This window comes from Nicotiana attenuata, chromosome 6, assembly GCF_001879085.1.
Source record: "Nicotiana attenuata strain UT chromosome 6, NIATTr2, whole genome shotgun sequence".
Taxonomy (NCBI): Eukaryota; Viridiplantae; Streptophyta; class Magnoliopsida; order Solanales; family Solanaceae; genus Nicotiana; species Nicotiana attenuata.
This window is the reverse complement of record NC_031994.1, coordinates 63117888-63144981: the sequence shown is the minus strand read 5'-3', so window position 1 is coordinate 63144981 and position 27094 is coordinate 63117888. Positions and strand designations below refer to the sequence as shown.

Genomic DNA, 27094 nt, shown 5'->3' with positions numbered 1-27094 from the left:
ACCACCATCGTCCTTGAACGCCGTACGGCCTCTTGTAGTCGGCTTCTTCCGACCCCCCCCCCCCCAGATTTTTCCTCAGTACTTGTAGATGCCTTACTTGTAGATGCATTGTCAGATTCCTTTCTGCCTCTCTTTTGTGAAGTTTTTGTTGTTGATTGTTGTGAGCAATTAGTAGTCTATTATATGAGAAAATGAGGAATTATCTCTTAGATAACTAAGAAGATAGTAATAAAGGAAGAAGGTAGGAAGGTACCTCTTGATTACTTGTTGGTCTTGTTGGACAACTCCTCATATTATGAGTACTTGCTTTGCAAATGGAGCATGTCATAGTTATTCCCTTCTTTGATAATTTTCCAGCCCTTTTTATTTCTCCAACTTCCTTTTTTCTATTTTTTCTTGGCCTTCCAGGCATATTTTGAACTGGAGGAGGTAATACCTTGGGGTTACTACTTTCTGGCCACATTATCATGTTGGGAACTGGTTGTATGAAGTGTGAATATGCCTTCATGTAGGTCTCTTTCCTGTACCAGTGTACAATATGCTCTGAAAGATCAAGTCTCTTGAAGTGCATTGCTGTTATAGCATGTGGAAATGAAATGCCTTTAAGTTCCCAAGACCTGCAACTGCAGTAACTTGTTCTTAAATCTACAATGAACTTGCATGGACCATCTTTGAGTTCAAATCCAATATCTCCATTAAACATGAAGTCAACCCTCATTGACCTCTCAACATTAGTATTAAACACCATCATGGCCATTGGAGATACACCATCCTACCAAGTTTCAGCAAATTCTCTCATCTTTGCTACCCTACTCATAACTTTGACCCTTATTTCCTCTAGCATTGATATGATTGTCTTGTGTCTAGGGCCCAATATCCAAGCATTGAAGCTTTCACACATGTTATTGTCAACACTGTCACACTTGGAGAATGTTTGGAAGAATGCTTTGCACCATCTTTCTTTGTTGTATTTAACTAGGTCTTTACAAATGTTATGACCCAATTTATCAAGATCATCTAGTTTTCTTTTCATTTCAGACTCACATGTTGATCTAACAACACTCTAGAATCTTTTTCTTCTTTCAATCTCTCTCCATTTTATAGCCCAGTTTGCCAGAATGTGTCTCACACTCAGGTAAAATCTCTTCAACAGCTGAACATAGTCCCTGCATAAAAACAGAGAAACAATAATACTTAAAAGCAGAAAAATAGACCATCTTAAAACAGCAGTGTTTTAAACCAGAAAATAGTAATACTTAAACCAGAAAAACAGCAGTGTTTTAAACCAGAAAAATACTAGTAGTTAAACAGCAAAAAAATAGAAAAATAGTAGTATTTAAACAGCAAAAAAAACAGAAAAACAGTAGTACATACCTTTTGCATGTCACTTATCATGGTGAGTTCCCTGCCATCTCCCAAGTTCAAATCAGTTTGCAATAACCCAAGGAACCAACTCCATGTTTGCTTTTTTTCAGTGCCTACAACAGCCCAAGCTATTGGGAACATTTGGTTATTCCCATCCTTTGCTACTGCTGCCAACAGTTGCCCTTTACAAACACCCTTTAAAAAATATCCATCTAACCCTATACATCTCCTACAACCCTCCATAAACCCCTGCTTCATAGCTGCAAAACAAATGTAGAAACTGGCAAACTGCTTCTTCCCATCATCTGTGTCTGTCAATTTTACTACACATGTGCTACCAGGATTTGTTTGAGTAGCATATCCCTATAGTCCAGAATCCTACCAAACTCAGCAACATGATCCCCCATAATCTCTTTCAACACAATCTTTTTGGTCTTCAAACAAACAGACTTACCAACATATAAACCAAGCTTTTTTCTCACCATATCCTGAATTTCCCAACCTTTAATTCTTGGTTGTGAGGTAATTCTATCGTTGAACTGCTTTGCCACATATTTTGAATTACACAAATAGTTGTAAGTGGTTTTATGGCATTTGTGTCTTGGATTGTAAGTCTTGATTGTGAAGTTTGTACTCCTACCTTCCTTGCTAGCATACAACAACCAAGGACAACCAGTTTTGCATTTAACTCTGACTCTGTGGGGCTCATTGGGATCCTTAACTAGCTGAATACCTTTCTTTATAGCATACTTGGTAATTGCTTCTCTAAATTCCTTCACATTCTCAAATACCATCCCTAATTGCCAAGTAACAACTTTGGCAGAAGGATCATAAACCACTCTATTTGTTTTTTTCCTTCCCCTTAACTGTCCCATATCATCTACATCATCATCAGATACAGGATCACCCTCCCCTTCTAGATCTGATTCAGATTCAAAACTATCTGGATCTGAACTATCATAGTAAGGCTCATCATCACCTCCTAATTTGTCTCTCATATTTTTTTGGGTTGATCTATGTTCTCATAACCTTCATCAACTCCAACTTCACCTACAAAATCCATCAGGTTTTTCCTTCCTAAGTTTTCTCCTATTCTTTTGTCTATATTTCTTCAGATCTTCTTTAACAACCCTCAACTCTTCATGGACATCACTTCCATAATAAAATGACCTCTCAGATTCATCACCAGATGCTATTTCTTCTTCTTCTCCAGCTGGTTCTACTTGTTGAGAATCAGCAGCAGCAGCAAATTCTTCTTCCTCTGAAGAGGAAGTCCAATCTATGGGTGAATCCTCTTCTTGAGTGGTATTCAAAGGAGTAGGTAACCCTATTTCTTCTTCTTCTCCAGCTGGTTCTACTTGTTGAGAATCAGCAGCAATGTCTACTACATCATCAGCAACAACAACAGATTCTTCTTCCTCTGAAATGGAAGTCCAATCTATGGGTGAATCCTCTTCTTGAGTGGTATTCAAAGGAGTAGGTAACCCTAGATCTGGATTTGCAGCAATAGTATTTAAAGGAGGACCACAGGGAACAAAAGATTCCCTATTGTCTTGTTGTGTGCTAGAAGATGCATTAAAAGGCTCACCCACGTGGCTTATTTGGCTACCCTCTAAAGCATCCACCTCCTCAAATTGTGAGTCAGAAGAGACAAAAATGTCTATTGTGTCCCCATTGTTTAATAACATAGCAAGGTCCATTAAATCCCTATCTTTTGTTAATTCAACCAAACTGCCACCCTTAGGACTCATAATATAAGTTTTTCCTAACTTTGTAATCCCAAAATCCTTAGCATAATCAACTAACTCTGGTATTGACAAGTGGTCACAGTCGACATTAGTCACATGTTCAACCCTACCCCCAACATATAGAGGTCCTACCTCACTCACCAATATCCCACCAATTTTCCATCTTAGATTCACATACTTAGTATCCATGGGACCCTACACAGCAATAAGAAAAAGGAAAAAACAACTCTCAAGACAGAAGTTTGTAAAATTATATACAGAAGATTACAAATAAACAGTAATCGGTAAAGACCCCCACAAATTAACAAACAACATAAAAGCCCTAATTTTACCCTAATCCGCATGCATGCAAAAGTCACAATCAATATAAAACCCCTAATTTTACCCTAACAGAAAGAGGCACACATACCTTCAAACTCAGAGTGAAAATAGTAGAAATATTGGCGAGAATCAAATATACCCAGTAGCTTTTAGCTCCTCCACAGTAGCTTTTAGCAGCACCTCAACGGAGAACCCTATCGACTCACAAAATCAAGCTCAAGAACGCACAATCGTCTCTGTCATTGATGATGGGAGTGAAGCGGTGAACCCTAGTTTTTCTATGTTATCGACCAAATGAACGATGGTAAAAGGGATGGGTTAAATTTGAGGGATTAATTTTCAAGGCGGGTCGGGTATTCTAATTGGATACCCGAATTATTCCAACGTGTACAGCCACATCAGCAATCATTTACATGTATACAGCGCGTGTATGCACGATAGAGAGTTTTACTAACTTAGGGGGGTAATAAAATCCGAAAAAGTAAGCATAGGGGGGTAATTAAAATCACGTATAGTTAAGGTGTACACTCATTAAAAAGTGTCAAGTTTAGGGGAGTTTTCACCTATTCTGCCATTAATATATGATCAATTACTCATTAAAATCCAATTTATAACAATTTCTAACCCCGATCAAAAAGTTGACAAAATTGTCCTCGGGTCCACGTGTCCGGATTCCGAAATTGTTCGAAGATAAAGTCTACCCATAACCTCACGAACTCAAATATATAATTTACTCCCAATTTCGCGCCCAAATCGTGGTCAAAATCCAAGAATAACAAATTTCTAGGTTTTTCTTCAAAACCTCAACTTTCACTAATTTCTCATGATTTTCCATGTTAAAATCCAGATATAATCCAAGTAATTAACTTGCAATAGGATGGAATCACTTACCATGACATGGATGATGAAAATGGAGCTCCAAAATCGCTCCTAGGTCGGCTCCCATGGAGGAAATGAGATGAAATGAGACAAACCCATTTCTTTACACTTATACACTACCAAGACGACTCTTCTTCGCGTTCGCGAGACCCCCGTCGCGTTCGCGAAGAAGAAAATTTCCAAAAACTATTTTTCAAACTCTTTTTAGACAGCCTCTAGTATAATGGCCATAACGTTTTGTACAAAACTCTAAATGACAAATGGTTTAATGTTTTGGAATCTAGACACCAAGATGTACAACTTTTGTGTTTTGGAAATTTCCCAATTCCTTATAGATTCTGAGATATAATATGCCAAAGTCAGCCCTGCGCAACACAAATTTCTTCTTCATCTTCCCGGACAGCCTGTAGTGTACCAGCCATAACTTTTGGTACACAAATCCAAATGCTAATTGGTTTACCTTTCTGAAAACTAGACACAAAGGTCTACAACTTTTATTCTTGGATCATCTCCAAATTCCTTGTAGATTGTGAGATATGAGCCTCCGAAGTAAGACCTGCGCAACAGAAATTCTTCTGCTTCGCGAACGCGAGACTCTATCCGCGAACGCGAGCGAGAGGACCCTCGCGAACGCGAAGAACAACACCAGACACCAGCATCAGCAGTTCCAACACAGCCCGAAATGCTACGAAACCACCCCGAAACACACCCGAGGCCCCCGGGACCCCGTCCAATCACACAACTCAGTCCCCTAACATAACACGGACCTGCTCGAAGCCTCAAATCACGTCAAACAACATTAAACCATGAATCGCACTCCAATCCAAGCTTAATGAACTTTAGAATTTCAAACTTCTATATTTGATGCCGAAACCTATCAAATCACGTCCGATTGACCTCAAATTTTGCGCACAAGTCATATTCGATATTACGGACATACTCCAACTTCCGAAATCAAAATCTGACCCCGATATCAAAAAGTCCACTTCCGGTCAAACTCTTCAAAGCCTTCAAATTTCTATCTTTAGCCAAAAGACTCCAAAATGACCCACGGACCTCCGAATTTACTTCCGATCACGCTCCCAACATCAAAATCACCATACGGAGCTATTCCCAGACTCGGAATCCCAAACGGACATCGATAACACTAATATGCACTTCAACCCAAACTTATGAAATTCTTTCAAAAATACCAACTTCCACAATAGGTGCCAAAACGTTCTCGGGTCTTCCAAAACCCGATACGGACATACGCCCAAGTCCGAATCATCATACGAACCTGTTGGAACCTTCGAATCCCGATTCCGAGGTCGTTTACTCAAAAATCCAATCTTAGTCAATTCTTCCAACTTAAAGCTTTCGAAATGGGAATTCTCTTTCCAAATCAACTCCGAACTTCCTGGAATTCAATTCCAACCACGCGTACAAGTCATCATACCTGAACTGAAGCTGCTCATGGCTTCAAATTGCTGAACGACGCGCTAGAGCTCAAAACGACCGGTCGGGTCGTTACATAAAGTCTCTACGGCATACAGCCTTGTATACCTCCGGAGTTGACTCCCTTACCGTCATCTCACGGCACTCTCTTACGCTGTAGATTTTTACAGCCCTGATTAGGCGAGCTTTATTGGGAAAATACATGCCCTTTGCCAGCACCGTTGGTCTAGACTCATCCCACATTGCTGATCGAACTTCGTCAAGATACCTTGTGAGGGCATCCACATCCGGCATACTTGGCAAATTATCAAGGTAGGGAATATTTCGCTCATGAAATGGCACGTGGGACTCGTACACTCTTGGTCTAACGAAAGGTGGAGGAGCATGCTCCCTCGTCAGCTCAGGTTCGACATTCACTTCCTCCTCATCATCACCCTCGTCAAGGAAGGGTGTCTCATCTCCAGACTCATTGGCATTATTGTCATAATGACTATCATCTTTCTGACTCTGCGCATCTGCCAAATCACGAGTCAATACGTCGTCTACGGGCAACTGTGTGAGGTTAGGAACATCAAGTTGGTCGTTTTCACTGCACAAAAAGAGCAAAATGATAAGCTACTCAAATTGATAAATACTTTACATATAGCTATATCACTTCACTTACAAGTCGTACTGTGTTGACATTCCATGATAGACATTTTCTTGTTGGTGATGACTCCCGGATGGACCACCGTGATCCAACACGCCAGAACTACGCATATTCCAACTAGGAGCGGGGTCATAACTTGTAAAATTCATATCCGGAAAGTACCCCCTGTGGAAAATATGAGTGTTAATATAAATCCATTTCAACATAAAATAAACATCGTTAAAGCATAGAAAAATTGAAGTTTACCAGTCGTCTTGTGGAATATGTAAAGTCGAGAAATTATTTCCTCGCTGCTCATTCGCCGGTGGTGATAAGTTTAAATCAAGGCAAACTCTTTCATCAGGAATCTGTCCGGCAAAAACTGCTCCAGAATAACCACCCGATGACTAGGGGTTATCCTTACTATGCACAACCTCACTATTGGGAACGTCTTCAACCTTGACGTACATTTCCAACAATTTTATCACAATAAATTGTTTGTATTCATCCGGAATCCGCAAAAAATCTTCAAGAGTTTCATCATCTTCGATGTTAAACTCAAAATAAAAAGCAAACCCCTGCGGAGTCACAGAATATGGATATCTACCGGTTACTTTAAGGTTCACCGAACGTTTTCTCACACTCATTCTTTTACATATCAACGATACCAATAGGCAATTTAACATGACACTGTGGAGATAAACTATACCTCACAGAGTTATTCTCCGCTACAACCTCACCCCCTCCCCCCCAATATAATGAAACCCTTATTTTTGGCTCTTCAGACATTATTAAAAATGCTTGATAACAAGAAGAAAAGTTTGAACGGAAGTTAGAATATTTTTTGAATGGATTTTCATAAAATCCTAACGCCATTAAATAAGGCAAGTCCTAGCTCGGGGGGCAGAATTTTTTGATGTAAAACGCGGTATAATACCGCGCTTTATATATTTGAATTATTGTTATGTCAGTTAACCGCAGGACACTTATTGGTGGGCCCAAAAAAGAAGTAAAACGCGGTATTATACCACGCTATATATAAAACGCTGTATTATACCGCACTTTGCTTAAGCGGCTAAAACTCTGTTAAAGTAAAACGCGGTATAATATCGCATTTTATATAGAAAAGTAATTTTTTTTTACACTATAGAAACGTATTTTGAGTCCAAAAATTGACATTTAGGTTTCGAACTCTCTGAAAACCCCACATTACTCTTATAAACACTGATTGTGCACTTATTCTTTAAAACAAAAAGAACTGGGAAATATTTTACGTGACTTAGCAAGCACAAATATCAAAACTTCTTTGATCCCATAGCTTATAGCATATTATCATCTCAGCGCACGTCTTCGATGATACACAACTTTCAGCTCCTTGGTGCATTATACTGGTACCATCTGATGTCTCTCTATCAAGAGGACGAAGACGCAACCGCAACAAAAGTAGCAATATATTCAGGGAGAGCTTTGATGTCTCTCTATCAAGAGGACGAACACACAACCGCAACAAAAGTAGCAATATATTCAGGAAGAGCTTTGATGTCTCTCTATCAAGAGGACGGTGACCATTTGTATTTCGATTTGTATTTTCTATACTCAAAAGTTTCATGAATTCAGTTCATAATGTAATAAGTTGCACAATTAATTAATTAATTAGGAATACTAAAAGTTTCACAAACTCCAAAGGTGCCAAATACATTTATATTATTTAGTGCTTTTACATATCAATGTTGAAGAGATAATATCTTTTTTTAAAGAATCTAACTACGGTAGGAAGCAGAAGAGACTCTAGTAACTTGAATGTCGGTTACCACGAAATGCTTATATTATATAATAGAAATAGGCTCACGGTCATCAGTAGAGAATTTAGCAGCAACAGTTTTTCGAATATAATTGCTATATTCATTACATTACGCAATTTTGAATGTAGAATAATAAATAAAATACTCAAGTCTGCATAGACAATTTCGAAGAACTCCAAAGGCCTTACTAAACGTTGGTCATCTTATTGGGTCCCCATTCTAATTTAAATTTTTATTTTCATTAGAATGTATATTTACCTCTTTGTACATAAATATTGTTGGAATATTTTTTTAATTTAAGGGTAAAATCGTCACTCAGTCTTTGATGGGTAAATTTTTAAATTAACTTTGACTTAAGGTGTTCACATTTATAATATAGTATGATATAAATATTGTCACGACACAAATCCACATGACCGGCACTCGACACACTATCCGGTCCGAGCGAACCAATCCATATGATGCACCCAAACCATGTGCATGAAAACCAGTTAACTGCGGAAGCTATTTGAAAATTTTATATATTTTCAAGTTAAACCATGAAATAATTTTCCAATTCAAAATCATACCTGAAGCCTTTCATAATCATGGCAATGAGAGTAAGTAAAATAAATATCTTTTCATGTATGTCGCATACAATTTCATTACTACAACTTTTCACAACTATCTATGGAGCCTCTATACCAAGGAATAGAACTAAATACTTGGCTAATGCCCGGCTAACATAAATTAAGAAAACAACATGATAGCTACCACGAAATAGGAGTGGTGCCTCACCATATACCTCAAGAAGAGAGTCATCCACGTACCATACCTCATCCTGAAACATGTAAAAATAGGTGGGGCCCTGGAGGGGGGCCCCTAAGGGATGAGTACATCACAACGGTACTCAATAAGTATCATAGACTCTCTAACTCAAGTTCCTGGGACAAGATTTTACAAAAACCATGCAACCAATATTGGACATAAAGTGATAAACAATTATATAAAGCATGCTCTTTATCATTTTAGATAAAAGACAAGTGAAAAGCCATACTACAAAGTTTTAGAACATCTCTATAAAACCATTTCAATCTCATTAAATCATTGAAATTATTTTCGGCTCCTTAGGCCTAAACATAAGAAAGTCCTCTTTTATCTTTCACCGGGAGTATTATACCGACACCGACATAATAAACAGCTACTAGGTGATCGACCTAGTAACATGTATTTGACCCTACTTGTCTAGGCAGCTTCCCATAGTGTCGTACGAGTCGACTTAACCTCATTACTTTAAGTACTGATCATTTGCCCTCTCAATGGGGGACTTTATCCCACAAACATCGGCTTAGCCTTGAAATGTGTCCATACACAGGCACATGTAGTTCCATGGTAACGAACTCAACATTCGAACCAATCTCGGTGGTCTCCACTAGTAACTCCCAAAAATATTTGATATTTTAAAAATAGATTCATAGCATATTAGCCTCAAAGGATCTATTTTTATCAAATCATGATTTTCATAGGCAATACAAACCATTTGAACAAAATCAAATGAATAACCTTTTTCATGTTAAAGCCTTTAGCAATTAACATCAATCTTAAACTACAACAAGTGCATCCTTTGTTAAAATTTCAAAAGATAAACCTTTTCACGAAAACATATATTTAGCACTCAAGCATTTTATACTCTTATCAACAAATAAGTTTCATAAAACTTATAAAAAATTTCCTTAAGTGCCATTTTGCCAACAAGTTTTGAAAACAAGACTTTTATAAAATCGCATGACACTTCATAAACAACAATTTAGAAACACATGGTGACATCTTTCCTGTTTGTCCCCACAAGTATAGATGCACATTTACAAACCAACTCACATAATAACTCAAATGTGATTTTACAGAAAATTCCTCAAGAAAAGTAAGTATTAATCAACTTACCTCAACCTTCAGGCTCCGAAAATACTACAATTCTCCAATTGATTAAAATGTCCAAATATCGCCCACAATTCAATATATACCATTAGATACCCCAACTACATTAAAACAAATACGAAAAATGTTCATAAATATCCATGTAGGCTTCACAATTCGGCAACAAGCCTTCAACCATCACAAATTATCCAACGGGCTCACCCATTAGCCTATTCAATTCTTCTTATCATTTAATACTCATTTGGAGTATAATAATACTATGTTAATTACCCAACATCAAGTCACTATTCATTGTCTTCTCCAACAAAACCTTATGTTCAAGAATACCCATTTCAAGAACTAGTGTTGTATTTTATCCAAATGGTGTTTCCCAATTCAATTTTTTATCTATTAAGTTATCAAGTCTATTGGAGTTATTAGAAACTCAAGACATATGTATTTATATCAACTCATCACTATTCATCTTCTTCTTTACCCAAAATGGCATTCTCAAGACCCACCCTTAGAGTTCATACAATATCCCATTACAACTTCAAATAAAACTCATAAACATGCTACCCATACTCCAATATGACATATGTATGAAGCTCAAGTGAAGGGTTACCTCTCGGTGGAAGAATCTAATTTTCTCTTTTTGGTGTTCTTGAAGATTCAACCCATTTCCTATGGATTTGATCCATAATAATGTTAGTTTTATCATCAAATGATGTTATATAATCATCCTTGTACCAAAATAACTTACCTTGAAGTGTATCCATAGTGGAAGAGCTTCTCCTTCTCTAGAAATCAATTGCAAGTTGAAGAACTAATATTTTCTCTCTCTAAACCCCTTGTTTCAGCCCCTTTAAAATGGACTCTAAAGCTGCGTAGCCTCCCTGCGTAGCCTACGCATGAAAGCTACACAGGAGGCCTTCCTTTGGCCATTTTCTGAAATTGGTAGGTTGCGTAGCGTGCTGCGAAGCTGCACTGCTACCTTTTAGTAAAAAGGTCATAACTTCTTGTAGGAATCTCCAAATGTCACGACCCAAAACAGGAACCGGTCGTGATGGCGCCCCTCGTGAAACAAGGCTACCCGACACAAACCCCCAAAACCAATGAACAGTCATAATAATTCATAATCAAGTCATTAATAAGTGATAAATCCCAAAATAGAGTGAAATAGAACAAATACGGAAAAAAAAACAACGCCCGACATCGGGGTGTCACCGGTCATGAGCATCTAAAATCCATCTAAGAGTATGAAAAGACAACATAGTCTAACACAAAGCTAGAACAAACGAAATAAAAGTAGGAAGGAGAAGCACTGGGCTGCGAACGCCGAGCAGCTACCTAGTCAACTCCAAACAAGCCTGCTGGAAGCAAATCAACCCTCGCTAGCGTGACCCGAGACTCCCCTGAATCTGCACACAGAGGTGCAGGGAGTAATGTGAGTACGCCAGCTCAGTAAGTAATAGAAGTAAAGGCAGCTGAGCGATAAGAAAACACGAGGCAGTGTAAAACCAGCACAATACAGTAAGACAGTAAAAACTCATAAAGACTTCTTAGTTCAGTAAAACCTCTTTAAAACATCTTTCAGCAGTTCAAATGAGTGAATGAAAATAGGTATAAAAGATAGAAACACAAATCAGCCCCTCGGGCAAAATTAGGGGTGTGCATTCGAATCGGTTTATCGATAAATCGAATCGATTATTTGTTATCGGTTTATCGATTTCGATTTCGATTTCGAAATTTTCCTTATCGAGTTATCGATTTCGATTTCGATTTTGTCCTCTTCGGTTTATCGGTTTATCGATAAACCGATAAGAAATACTAAAGAAAATTATTATTTTTTAATTTTTTTTTTAGTTTTTTTTTGCTCTTATTCTATAATACCCTTTCCTTCACCCTAAGTCCCTAACCCTATTATTTCATCTACCACATTTAAGGAATGATCATATTTAAAGCTCAAGGGAATGATGTTCAAATTAATGGAAAATAGAATTAGCCGTGATGATGTATTTATTTTTTTACCGTAGGAGTGTTGGTGGCATACATTTGATCCCTTAATTTAGTTTCGTTGCATGTGCTTGTTGACACAATTTTTATGTTATAAACGGTGTTCGTCTTATTTTAGCTTCTTTTGGTCCATATTAGTTAGGCGTGTTTATAGTGATATACTTTCCGTGGAATCCCGTAAATTTTCTTATTGGTGTAATCGATAACCGAATCGATAAGCCCCAAAAATCAATAAATCGAAATCGAAAAAATCGAAACCTTATTGAAACGATAACGATAAGCATATGTACAAATCGATAATCGATAAGTAATTATCGATAAGGGTCAAAATCGAATCGATAAATCGAATGCACACCCCTAGCAATTTTTAGAATTATTTACCGCTTTAAATTAAATTTTTAAGAAATTGAACGTCGTTTAAAACATGTTTTTGGATCACGTCACATGAAATGCACCAGGATCCTCAACACATTTTATTCGACGTTTTGGGATTTGGATTTGGGTCGCATGAAATGCACACCCGAATTTAGGAAGGTAAGATTATTAAAGAACGCGCCTAAAGCGACTAACGTGTTATTAACTTTGCGGGAGGCCGTGAAAATTCGCTAAACGGCACGTCCCGAATTCTAAGTATTAATATAAGTATTCAAAGAGGGTCACGCGATTTATGTTTTTACTTGGCGCGGCGCACCTCAATTTGTTTTAAAGGCCAACCTAAAAGAACTACGATTTTCTATTAAAGATTGTCTCTAAAAGGGCCCTAATTAATTAGCATCATTAATTACTATTATTAGAAAACCTTTCGCGGAATTCGAGCTTCAAACTCTGGTCCACACTTGAACAAGAGGAAAACCTCCTAATTCAAATATGCTACCTAGCTTGGTAGGCCCAAAACCCGAATTATTATTAAGAAAAAGTTTAACCAAAGTTGCGCGAACGCATACTCCAACTTGATTCCAAATTAAGCTTTCTAGCTAGCAACCATTCAAACAAAAAAAAAAAGCTAATNCATACCCTTAGGACAACATTTACAATCATTACTTATCTCTATCCGGTCCAATCTCTAGCCTGCGATGCCTTTGCCTCTCATCTCGGCCTCAACTCACGTCGAATCTAACCAAAATTAGAATCATGACGTCAAAATATGCTAAGGGAACGAAGCCCATTCAAAAATAATCAAATTACGACACGAACCCCGAAATTAACCAAACCCGACCTTCGGGCCCACGTCTCGGAATCCGACAAAATTAACATCAATGGAACCCTTATCTTCCCACGAGTTCATGCATATCAAATTCATCAAAATTCGACCACAAATGACCCCTCAAATCCCTAGATTTAGGTCTCCAATTCCCAAGCCCTAACTTCCAATTTTTAGGCTTAAATTCCACAAATTCCATGATTAATTAGGTAGAAATCACATTAGGATTGAGTATTAAGTCCATAATTCTTACCTCCAAGTGTTTCCCCTTGATTCCCTCTTCAATCTTCCTCAAAGAGCTCTAAAATCGCCCAAAAATGGTGAAACTTAGACTCAAAATCGCGGATATGGCCTTTTAAAACATTCTGCCCAGCTATTTAAAATCCTTCTTCGCGAATGCGGTCAACGCCTCGCGTTCGCGAAGTACAAACTTAAGTTGACCAGTTTTCCTTCATCGCGGACGCGACTCCTTGCACGCGAACGCGAAGCCTTAGCTTCACAACTCATCGCGAATGCGACACCACACCCGCGAATGCGAAGCTCACTGGCCCCAACCCTTCGCGAACGCTGGACCCCATCGCGAACGCAAAAGGCCAAACCTCCTGCCTCTCATCCTACCCCTTCGTGAATGCGAGGGCCCACTCGCGAACGCGAAGGCCAAAAGCCTGCAACACTAACAACAGAGTTTCTGCAATTTCCTTCAACATGAAATGATCCGTTTAACCACCCGAAACTCACCCGAGGCCCTCGGGACCTCAACCAAACATGCCAACCTATCCCATAGCATCATTAAAACTTGTTCCAACCTTCGGAATGCTCAAAACAACATCAAAACACCAAATTTTCATCGGATTCAAGCCTAAGAAATTCCAAAACTCCCAAATTCCGCTTTCGATCAAAAAGTCTATCAAACCACGTCCGAATGGCCTGAAATTTTGCACACACATCACAAATGACACCACGGACCTACTCCAGCTTCCGGAATTCCATTCCGACCCCTATATAAAAATCTCACCTATCAACCGGAAAACGCCAAAATTCCAATTTCGCCAATTCAATCCTAAATCTACTCCGGACCTCCAAAACTCATTCCAATCATGCCCCTAAGTCCGAAATCACTTCCCGAAGTTATCCAAAGCATTGGAACTCACATCCGAGCCCTTTTTCACATAAGTCAACATCTGGTTGACTTTTCCAACTTAAGCCTACTCAAAAGAGACTAAGTGCCTCAAACCTTACCAAAACCTCTCCGAACCCGAGACAACCAACCCGAAAACACATAAAATAGATGAAAAAAACAATAAGAAGCAAAAATGGGGAAAACGGAGCGGTAACTCATGAAACGACCGGCCGGGTCGTTACATTCTCCCCCTCTTAAACAAACGTTCTTCCTCGAACGAGTCAAGAAACATACCTGAAGCCTCGAATAGGTTAGGATATCTTCTTCGCATCTCTCGCTCGGTATACCAGGTAGCCTCCTCCACGGTCCGACCTCCACTGCACTTTCACTGAAGCTATATCCTTTGACCTCAACTTTCGAACCTGACGCTCCAAAATAGCTACTGGCTCCACATCATAAGTCAAATCATCATCTAACTGAACTGTGCTGAAGTCCAAAACATGAGACGGATCGCCAATGTACTTCCGGAGTATAGAAACATGAAATACCAGATGCACACTCGATAAGGTGGGTGTCAAGGCGAGCTCATAAGCCACCTCGCCAATCCTCCGAAGTACCTCAAAAGGCCCAATGAACCGAGGACTCAATTTACCTTTCTTCCCAAACCTCATAACACCCTTCATGGGCGAAACCTTCAACAGAACCTTCTCACCAACCATGTAGGACACATCCCGAACCTTCCTGTCAGCATAACTCTTCTGTCTCGACTGCGCTATACGAAGCCTCTCCTGAATCACCTTCACCTTGTCTAAATCATCCTGCACTAAGTCTGTACCCTATAGCCTGGTCTCGCCCGGCTCAAACCAACCAACCGGAGATCTACACCGTCTCCCATACAAAGCCTCATATGGAGCCATACTCGACTGGTAACTGTTGTTATAAGCAAACTCTGCGAGCGGCAGAAACTGATCCCATGACCCTCCAAAATCAATGACACAAGCGCGCAACATGTCCTCCAATATCTGAATAGTGCGTTCGGACTGCCCGTCCATCTGAGGGTGAAAAGGTGTGCTCAACTCAACCTGAGTACCCAACTCTCGCTGCACAAACCTCCAAAACTATGAAGTAAACTGAGTGCCCCTATCTGAAATGATGGAAACTGGGACACCATGCAAACGAACAATCTCCCGGATATAGATCTCTGCCAACCGCTCTGAAGAATAGGTAGTGCACACAAGAATGAAGTACGCGGAATTGGTCAGCCGATCCACAATCACCCAAATAGCATCGAACTTCTTCAAAGTCCGTGGGAGACCAACTACAAAGTCCATGGTGATTCGCTCCCACTTCCACTCTGGAATATCCATCTGCTGAAGCAAGCCACCCGGTCTCTGATGCTCATATTTCACCTGCTGACAATTGAGACACCGAGCTACAAATCCTACAATGTCTTTCTTCGTTCTCCTCCACCAATAATGCTGTCTCAGAACCTGATACATCTTCGCGGCACCCGGGTGAATGGAATACCACGAGCTATGGGCCTCCTCCAGAATTAACTCCCAAAGCCCACCCACATTGGGCACACAAATCCGACCCTGCATCTTCCATACCCCATCATCACCAATGGTCACATCTCTGGCATCGTCGTGCTGAACCCTGTCCTTAAGGACGAGCAAATGAGGATCATCATACTGGCGCTCTCTGATGCGATCATATAAGGAAGACCGAGAAATCACACTAGCTAACACCCGACTGGGCTCCGAGATATCCAACCTCACGAACCGATTGGCCAAGGCCTGAACATCAACTGCAAGAGGTCTCTCCTCAACAGGAATATATGTCAAACTCCCCATACTCATCGCCTTCCGGCTCAAAGCATTGGCCACCACATTGATGGTACAAGATAGTAATATCATAATCCTTTAGCAGCTCCAACCATCTCCGCTGCCTCAAATTGAGATCCTTCGGCTTGAACAAGTGCTGGAGGCTACGATGATCAGTAAATACCTCACAAGACACACCATACAAATAATGCCTCCAAATCTTCAATGCGTGAACAATGGCAGCCAACTCAAGATCATGAATCGGGTAGTTCTTCTCATGGGGCTTCAACTAACGAGAAGCATAAGCAATAAATCTACCCTCCTGCAACAACACACATCCAATACCCACTCTCGAAGCATCGCAATACACTGTATATGAACCTGAAGCTGATGGCAGGACTAACATTGGAGCTGTGGTCAAGGTAGTCTTGAGCTTCTGGAAGCTCGCCTCACACTCATCCGACCACTGAAATGGAGCACCCTTCTGAGTCAACTTGGTCAAGGGCGATGCGATAGATGAATATCCCTGAACAAATCGGCGGTAATAACCCGCCAAACCAAGGAAGCTGCGAATTTCTGTGGCTGAGGACGGTCTGGGCCAACTCTAAACCACCTCTATCTTCTTCGGATCCACCTGAATACCCTCGCTGGACACCACGTGCCCCAAGAAAGCCACTGAACTGAGCCAAAACTCACATTTGGAGAACTTTGCATAAAGCTTCTCCTCCCTCAATCTCTGCAACACCACTCTCAAATGCTCTGCGTGCTCATCCTGACTATGCGAGTATACCAGAATATCATCAATGAAAACAATAACGAATGAGTCAAGATAAGGCCGGAACACGCTATTTATCAAATGCATGAACGCTGCTGGGGCATTGCTCAGCCCAAAAGACATCACAAGGAACTCATAGTGACTATATCAAGTCCTGAAAGCTGTCTTGAGAATATCCGAGTCCCTGATCTTTAGCTGGTGATACCCTGAGCGAAGATCAATCTTGGAGAACATCCTCGCTCCCTGAAGCTGGTCGAACAAATCATCGATACGAGGCAAAGGGTACTTGTTCTTGATTGTTACTTTGTTCAACTGCCTGTAATCAATGCACATCCTCATCGTGCCATCCTTCTTCTTCACAAATAGAACAGGCGCACCTCAAGGTGAGACACTAGGCCGAATAAATCCCTTATCAAGGAGTTCCTGAAGCTGCTCCTTTAACTCCTTCAACTCCGCTGGTGCCATACGATACGGTGGAGTAGAAATGGGCTGAGTGCCCGGCACCAGATCAATACCAAAATTGATATCCCTGTCCGGTGGCATGCCCGGCAGGCCAGCAGGAAACACATCTGGAAAATCCCTCACAATTGGAACAGAATCAATGCTGGGAGTCTCTGCACTAACATCCCTTACAAATTCTAAGTATCAAAGACAACCTTTCCCAACCATACGCTCGGCCTTCAAGAATGAGATTACCCTGCTGGGAACATAATCAGACAAACCTCGCCACTCAATCCGTGGCACACCCGGCATAGCTAACGTCACTGTCTTGGCATGACAGTCCAAAATAGCCCGGCATGGAGATAATCAATCCATGCCCAATATCACATCGAAGTCTACCATACATAACAGCAGAAGATCCACTCGGGTCTCCAGACCCCCAATAGACACAGCACACGACCGGTATACACGGTCTACCATAACAGTATCACCCACCGGAGTAGAGACATGAACAGAAGAAACGAGAGACTCGCAGGGCGTATCCAAATAATGGGAAAATAACATGACACAGAAGAGAATGTAGAGCAGGATCAAATAACACAGAGGCATCTCTGCGGTAGACTGAGATAATACCTGTAATCACCGCATTTGAAGCAACAACATCAGGTCTAGCTGGAAGTGCATAGAAACGGGCCTGACCACCACGGATCGACCTCCCCCTCTTGGGCGACCCCTAGATGACTGTCCTCCAGCCCTAGCTGGCTGAGTGGATGGTGAAGTAACTGGTGCCGAAGTCGATGGCTGACCCCTCTGCTGAGATGAACCCTCAAGGTGACGAGGATACTGCCTCCACATATGTCCCAACTCTCCACACTCATAGCAACTCCTTGGTGCCGGAGACGGGGACTGAAGAGGACCCCTAGCACCAGAATGACTAGCAGACGCACCTGGCGTAGAAGAGTCCTGAACTGATGGAGCACGGGACGAACCTTGGGCTGGAAGGGCATTGAGTGAGGAATGAACCTGCTGAGAACCGTGAGAACCATGGCCCGATGACGCCCCACGATAACCTGGGCGAGCTGACTGAGCATGCTAGAATGGGCGGCCTCTGTCGTGCTGAAACTGACCCCTCGAAGGAGCACCCCCAAAACTACCAGATCTTCGATGCCTCTTGGCCTCCCTCTCCTCTCTCTCCTGGCGACGAACTGACTCAATCCCACGAGCGATATCAACAACCTCCTCAAACGTAGCACCTGACACCCTCTCCCTGGTCATGAGAATCCGAAGCTGATATGTTAGGCCATCAACGAACCTCCTCATCCCTCTCTCTCTCTCTCCGTAGCAGCCAACCAAATAGCATGACGAGCTAACTCGGAGAACCTCATCTCGTACTGTGTAAAAGTCATATCCCTCTGTCGCAACTGCTCAAACTGACTACGCAACTCCTCCCTGCGGGACTGTGGCACATACTTCTCCAAAAAAAGAACGGAGAACTGCTGCCAGGTAAGGGGTGCCGCACCAACAGGCCTACGCCTCTCATAAGCCTCCCACCAAGTGAAGGCAGCTCCCGTAAACTGAAAAGTCGTGAATGCGACCCCACTGGTCTCCAGAATACCTGCGGTGCGAAGAATCCTCTAACATCTATCCAAGAAACCTTGGGCATCCTCGCCCTCTGCACCACTGAAAGTAGGAGGCTGGAGTCTGTCAAACCTCTCCAATCTGCGCTGCTCGTCCTCTGGCATAGCTGGAGCTACATAACCCTGAGCAGCTGCCACCGGCTGGGCTAGTGGTGCCTCCAGTGTCTGCAATTCTTGAACAATCTGATCGGGTGTGCGGGCGGCAGGAGTCCGAGTGCCTCCTCCGGCCTGAGAAGTGGCTGCGGCTGTAGAAACTGCGACTGTCTGAGAAAGACTCATACACACGGTCAAGATCTGGGCCAAGGTCTCCTGAAGACCTGAAATCACAATGGCACAGCTAGTGCTGCTGGAGCGTCCATAACTGCGACCTGATCCTGAACTGGGGCGCCTGGTGGATCTGCAGGTGCTGCCCTAGCTGCTGTGCGGGTTACACCTCTGCCCCTACCACGGCCTCGAACGCGTCCTCAATCTCTAGTGGCCCCAGCTGGTGGTACTGGTGGTCGTCCATCCTGACCGGTCGCTCGTGTCCTCACCATCTGTGAGAGAATAGAATAACAGAAGTTTAGTACTCAGATCAACAGATTCGCACGGCAAGAATTTCAAGAATATGAAGTTTTCCTAAAGGTTTGCAGCCTCCCGAGGATAAATATAGATGTCTCCGTACCGATCCGCGAGACTCTACTAAACCTGCTCATGACTCGTGAGACCTATGTAACCTAGGCTCTGATACCAACTTGTCACGACCCAAAACCGGAATCGGTCGTGATGGCGCCTCTCGCGAAACAAGGCCAGCCGGAAAAAACCCCCAAAACCAATTAACAGTCATAATAATTCATAATCAAGTCATTAATAAGTAATAAATCCCAAAATAGAGTGAAATAGAACAAATGCGGAAAAAAACACAGCCCGACATCGGGGTGTCACCAGTCATGAGCATCTAAAATCCATCTAAGAGTATGAAAACACAACATTGTCTAATACAAAGCTAGAACAAATAAAATAAAAGTAGGAAGGAGAAGCACTGGGCTGCGAACGCCGAGCAGCTACCTAGTCAACTCCAAACAAGCCTGTTGGAAGCAAATCAACCCTCGCTAGCGTGACCCGAGACTCCTGAATCTGCACACAGAGGTGTAGGGAGTAATGTGAGTACGCCAACTCAGTAAGTAATAGAAGTAAAGGCAGCTGAACGATAAGAAAACACGTAAATACACAGCAAAATGCTACAACGAGGAAGTGTAAAACCAGCACAATACAGTAAGATAGTAAAAACTTATAAAGACTTCTTAGTTCAGTAAAACCTCTTTAAAACATCTTTCAGCAGTTCAAATGAGTGAATGAAAATAGGTATAAGAGATAGAAACACAAATCAGCCCCTCAAGCAAAATACCAACAGAAACCAGCCCCTCGGGCTATCTCACAATCACTCGTACCAGCCCCTCAGGATATAACATGGAACAACATCAACCCCTCGGGCTATATCGCATCACAAAATGGTTACCCGCGCTCACTAGGGGTGTACAGACTCCGGGAGGGGCCCCTTACGGCCCAAGCGCAATAATAAGCCATCTCGTGGCATAATCAATAGGCTCTCGGCCTCATATCAATCACAAGTCACCTCATGGCATAATAAATCTGGCTCTCGATCTCTCATATATCATAATCAGTACCACATGCTGCGGCACGCAACCCGATCCCATAGTATCCTCCCAACACAGGCCCTCGTCCTTGCTCAGTCAGAACCTCACAAGCCACACGAGCAACAGTAAAATATGATGCTCAGCCCAAAATATCATTTAAAATATCAAAAACGAGTAAAGATGGCTGAGTTGTGAAAATAGTAGATTATATCATGACTGAATACAAATACTAAGTCAAAACAGTGAGGAATAGTAGTAAAATCCCCTAAGGTTCAAAACAGTTGGCACGAGGCCCAAATATGGCATTCAGCCCAAAACATGATGATAGCAAACAGTTTTCAATCAAATACGCAGTTAAACAGTCATATGGGGCTGACTAAGTCACAATCCCCAATGGTGCACGACCCCACGCTCGTCATCTAGCGTGTGCGTCACCTCAAAATAGCACAACGATGTGAATTCCAGGGTTTCATACCCTCAGGACAACAATTACAATCATTACTTATCTCTATCCGGTCCAATCTCTAGCCCGTGATGCCTTTTCCTCTCGTCTCGGCCTCAACTCGCGTCGAATCTAACCAAAATTAGAATCATGACATCAAAATATGCTAAGGGAACGAAGCCCATGCGAAAATAATCAAATTACGACACGAATCCCAAAATTAACCAAACCCGACCCCCGGGCCCACGTCTTGGAATCCGACAAAATTAAAATCAATGGAACCTTTATCTTCCCACGAGTTCATGCATATCAAATTCATCAAAATCCGACCACAAATGACCCCTCAAATCCCTAGATTTAGGTCTCCAATTCCCAAGCCCTAACTTCCAATTTTTAGGCTTAAATTCCACAAATTCCATGATTAATTAGGTAGAAATCACATTAGGATTGAGTATTAAGTACATAATTCTTACCTCCAAGTGTTGCCCCTTTATTCCCTCTTCAATCTTCCTCAAAAAGCTCTAAAATCGCCCAAAAGTGGTGAAACTTAGACTCAAAATCGCGGATATGGCCTTCTAAAACATTCTGCCCTGCTATTTAAAATCCTTCTCCGCGAACGCGGTCAACGCCTCGCGTTCGCGAAGCACAAACTTAAGGTTACCATTTTTCCTTCATCGCGAACGCGAAGCCTTAGCTTCACAACTCATCGCAAAAGCGACACCACACCTCCGAACACGAAGCTCACTAGCCCCAACCCTTCGCGAACGCTGGACCTTATCGCGAACGCGAAAGGCCAAACCTCCTGCCTCTCATTCTACCCCTTCATGAACGCAAGGGCCCACTCGCGAACGCGAAGGCCAGAAGCCTGCAACACTAACAACAGGTTTTCTGCAATTTCCTTCAACATGAAATGATCTGTTTAACCACCCGAAACTCACCCGAGGCCCTCGGGACTTCAACCAAACATGCCAACCTATCCCATAACATCATTCAAACGTGTTCCAACCTTCGTAACGCTTAAAACAACATCAAAACACCAAATTTTCATCGGATTCAAGCCTAAGAAATTCCAAAACACCCAAATTCCGCTTTCAATCAAAAAGTCTATCAAAAAGTCTATCAAACCACGTCTGAATTGCCTGAAATTTTGCACACACATCACAAATGACACCACGGACCTACTCCAACTTCCGGAATTCCATTCCGACCCCTATATCAAAATCTCACCTATCAATCGAAAAACGCCAAAATTCCAATTTCGCCAATTCAATCCTAAATCTACTCCGGACCTCCAAAACTCATTTTGATCACACTCCTGAGTCCCAAATCACTTCCTGAAGCTATCTGAACCATCGGAACTCACATTCGAGCCCTTTTTCGCATAAGTCAACATCCGGTTGACTTTTCCAACTTAAGCTTACTCAAAAAAGACTAAGTGGCTCTAACCTTACCAAAACCTCTCCGAACCCGAGCCAACCAATCCGACAACACATAAAACAATTGAACAAGACAATAAGAAGCAAAAATGGGGAAAACAGAGCGGTAACTCATGAAACGACCGACCGGGTCGTTACACCAAATGATGAACGATTTGAAACATTAGAAACTAAACACATAGACCTTTCATTTAATAGGTTATAAACCATATAACTCTTCATATCTTTAGAGGTATGCTCGTTTGAAGTTAGGTCTTGTGCGAACTCACTTGAAACTTTATCCCATCATATAATTTTCAACTTGACTTAGCCTTAGGGCTCTTCTTAGACCATAAACCATTCTTAATGCACCTCATACATATATTATCATGATAAATTGATATCATTAAAATTATTAGTCCTGTTCATACCCGAATTAATATAATTAGTACTTGCCAATCTTCTTAATGGTCTTAGAACACTTCGAAATTTTTTTTCGGGGTGTTACATATATATATGTTTTTCCTACTGCTGTTACACTTCATTTTCAATAAACTTATAACACATACTTACATATATATACATCATTTTTTATAAATACCAGAAAACATAACATTCAATTTATTCCTCTAAACTAAAAAAAATTCATCCTGTAACAATCTAATACACATAGAAATCAATATGTAATAGAATACTTGAACAAATCAAAAAACAGTGATTCCATGAATTAAAATCAGAACATCAACTAATTCCTACCTGGAGCATTTCTACAAGTACGCTTATTATGTGACGACCCAAAGGGTCATTACTTGTTTCCTTACTCATTCTGTATTTTTGAGGCCTTGAAAACCTCGTTCGAGGTTGCCTCGATTTGTGTGCGCAGTCCGGGCGCGTAGCCGGAAAGCTTAAATATGAATTCTATGAGAAAAATGCTAAATTTTGATATTAAATTGAATAAATTTGACTTCGGTCAACATTTTGGGTAAACGGACCCGGACCTGTGATTTGACGGTCCGGAGGGTCCGTAGGAAAATATGGGACGGGCGTATGCCCGGAATCGAATTCCGAGGTCCCAGGTCCGAGAAATGAATTTTTGTGTGAAATTGTTTTCTGAAATAATTAAGGAAATTGGAAATGAAATTTGATTAAAAGACAGTGGTATCGGGCCCGTATTTTGGTTCCGGCGCCCGGTACAAGTCTTATATATGGTTTAAGCGCTTTCTGTAAAGTTTGGTTGAAATCGGACGTCGTTTGACGTGTTTTGGACTTAAAACTCTAGATTTCAAAGTTTATGAGCTTTGAGGAAAAGCTTGTGATTTGAGGTTTGATTCATTGCTTTTAATGTTATTTTGGCGATTTGATCGCACGGATAAGTCCGTAGGATATTTTTGAGGTCGTGTGCATATTTGGTTTGGAGCCCCGAGGGCTTGGGTGAGTTTTGGATAGGTGTCGGAGTGCATTTTTGAACATAAGAAAAATCTGGCATTTCAGTTCTGCAATTTTCGCAATTGCGAAGCAGGCCTCGCAATTGTGAGCTCACAAATGCGAGCCTGGTATCGCAATTGCGAGGAAGGGGGCACTGGGCTGTGGTCGCAAATGCGACTAATGGCTCGCAAATGCGAAGGGCCATTCTTCGCAAATGCGACTAGGAGTTCGCAAATGCGAAGTTCTCCCAAATGGCCTGAGTTCGCAAATGCGAAGAAAAATCTCGCATTTCCCATACCTGCAGGGTTCACAAATGCGAACCCACCTTCGCATTTCCCACATCTAAGGCCTGCATATTTTACACTAAGCCGAATTTTTGAGTCATTTTAACATTCTTTCAAAACACAAACCTCTTTGAGCGATTTTTCCAAGAACAAGACTTCTTCCAAATCATTTGTAAGTTGGTTTTTACTCATTTCTTTCAATCTTTAACATCATTTAACATGTTTAAAACTTAAAATTAAAGATTTTCATGGGTGAAATTGGGGGTTTTGGGTAGAACCTAGGTTTTCTAAAAATTGGGGATTTGGACCTCAATTTGAGGTCCGATTTCAAAACAAATTACATATTTGAGTTCGTGGGGGAATGGGTAACCGGGTTTTAGTTCGAACCTCGGGTTTTGACAATGTGGGCCCGTGGGCGATTTTGGAATTTTTGGGAAAAACTTTGGGAAATTCATTATTATGCATTCAAATCGATTTATTTAATGTTTATTAAAGCAATTAAGTAATTTGTGACTAGATTCGAGCGGATTGGAGGTGGAATCACGGGGTAAAGCCATAGTTGAGGCTTGAGTTGAGTTCAAGGCATCGAGGTAAGTGTTTGGTTTAACCCTAGCTTGAGGGAATAGGAGTTGAGTCTTAATTGTAAACTGTTAATTGTCGAGTGCGATGGATAGGCATGGTGACGAGTATCTATACATTGGTGTCTAGCATGACTGTGAGTCCTTATTTTGCGAATAGTTTGGTTGTTGTTATTCCTTCCATGCTTAATTGATGACTTTTATGTTTTGTAAAGATCTCGTGAAAGAAATTGTGATCTTTGGACTTCGTGGAGCATTGGCTCGGGTTGAAATACAGATTGTGAAGGTATGCATTGGCTCAAGTGATAATGTGAACTATGAGATGAAAGTGAAAGAAAGTGAAGAGTTAATGATTTATTCCCTTTCCGGGACGTTGTTGGTTATTGATGTAGTACCCTTGCCGGGTTTTTAATTGTTTGTTTGTGTACCCTTGCCGGGACTTCCATTCTTGTTTTATTATTTCCCTTGCCCTTTTTTGTGATTGTTGATTGGGTGAGGAAGAGTGTTAAAGCACGAAGGGTGATGCCGTGCATTGTTTGTTTCTCGTGAGGAAAGAGTGTAATGCATGAAGGGTGATGTCGTACATTATTTGCTTATTGTGAGGAAAAGAGAGTAAAGCACGAAGGGTGATGCCGTGCCGCACAATGTGCCATTCCGTGCCTATTCTATTGATTACATGTGAGGAATGAGAGTAAAAGAACGAAGGGTGATGTCGTGCACGTTTGTTTATATTATTGCTTGGTGAGGATGAGAGTAAAAGCACGAAGGGTGGTGCCGTGCACTTGTTGATCTCCGTTCCTTATTGTTGTATGTGTTGTGCCTTCTCTTTGTATTAGTCAATTTATACTTGAAACTGTTATCTCCCCACAGCATGCTTCCCCTCCCATATTGTTTTACTTGTCTTGTATTTCGATTCCGTTGTATATTCATAATTGCACAGGTTTATGTGGTAGTCCAGTCTAGCCTCGTCACTACTTCGCCGGGGTTAGACTAGGCACTTACCAGCACATGGGGTCGGTTGTGCTGATACTACACTCTGTGCTATTTTGCACAGGACTAGGTTTCAAGCAACAGCAGCAGTAATGTGAGAGCAGGCTTCATTTCAGCGAGACCCGAGGTAGCCTTGTAGGCGTCCGCAGGCCCGGCGTCTCCTCTATCCTTTATTTTTATCTGTTATCTCATTGTATTCGAGACAAACAATTTATATTCTCTTTCAGACGTTTGTATGTAGTATTCTTAGAAGTTCGTGAGTAATGTGACACCAGATTTTGGGTAGAGGATTTTGTTGAACCTTCCGCATTTCCAATCAGCTTTATAAAATGTTAAGACTTCCGCTTATTATTGAATTTTGTTGCTTTTGTATTATTGTCGAAAAATTGTTAAATGGATTAGTTTATTAATGGACAAGTAATTAAATTTGGCTTGCCTAGCTCTCATTAGTAGGCGACATCACGACTCCCGAGGGTGGGAAATCCGGGTCGTGACAAGTTGGTATCTGAGCTCTAGGTTACATAGGTCTCACAACTCACAGACAAACTTAGTAGAGTCTGAGGGATCGGTACGGAGACGTCTGTATTTATCCCCCAGAGGCTATAGAGTTAGGAAAATCTCACATTTGTTCTTTCTTGTCGTGCGAATTTGTTCCTCAAATGCTAATTGAATTTCTACTCTGTTCTTTCGCAGATGGCGAGAACACGTGCTTCTTCATCTTCCGATCAGCAGTCCGAGCCCCAGACAGCTCCCGCTAGGGCGGAGAACGAGGCCGAGGCCATGCTAGAGGCCGAGGTAGGGGCGGAGCTCAGCCCCGAGCAGCAGCACCAGTGGCAGAGCCTTAGGTTGGCTTTGACGAGGAGGTTCCGGCCCCAGCCCCAGCAGTTCCGGTAGGCCCAGCTCAGGTCCCAGAGGGGTTTATTGCTACCCCAGTTCTTCAGGACGCTTACTCCGATTGGTGGGCCTCATGGAGAGCGTCACCCGAGCAGGTATGCTTCCTGTAGCACCAGCCGTCTCTCAGGCTGGAGGAGGGGCCCAGACTCCTGCTACTCGTACTCCGGAGCAGGGAGTTCCCCCGATTCAGACTCCAGCAGTTCAGCCAATTGGAGCAGCTCAGCCGGGTGTGGTAGCCCAGACCGGTGATGGGGAAGCTATGTCAGCCAATGCTTTATGGAGGTTGGATAGGTTCACCAAGCTCTCCACTACTACTTTCAGCGGTACACCCACCGAGGATCCT

General features: G+C 41.7%; 1 protein-coding gene across 1 annotated transcript; it reads right to left on the bottom strand.

Moving 5' to 3' along the window:
• Positions 1083 to 2363, bottom strand: LOC109227897. The gene is made up of 3 exons (XM_019393089.1): positions 1704 to 2363; positions 1375 to 1614; positions 1083 to 1166 (listed from the first exon to the last, which is right to left on the bottom strand). The coding sequence occupies exons 1-3, from the start codon at positions 2361 to 2363 to the stop codon at positions 1083 to 1085; spliced, it is 984 nt and encodes a 327-aa protein (XP_019248634.1).

Bases quoted from the DNA above. Each gene is read 5' to 3' on its own strand.
- LOC109227897 (XM_019393089.1), bottom strand. From the start codon at position 2,363: ATGAGAGACAAATTAGGAGGTGATGATGAGCCTTACTATGATAGTTCA. The intron at 1,615-1,703 runs GTAGCACATGTG...GCTATGAAGCAG, and splicing joins TGCTACTCAAACAAATCCTG to GGGTTTATGGAGGGTTGTAG. The intron at 1,167-1,374 runs GTATGTACTACT...GTTTTTATGCAG, and splicing joins TGATAAGTGACATGCAAAAG to GGACTATGTTCAGCTGTTGA.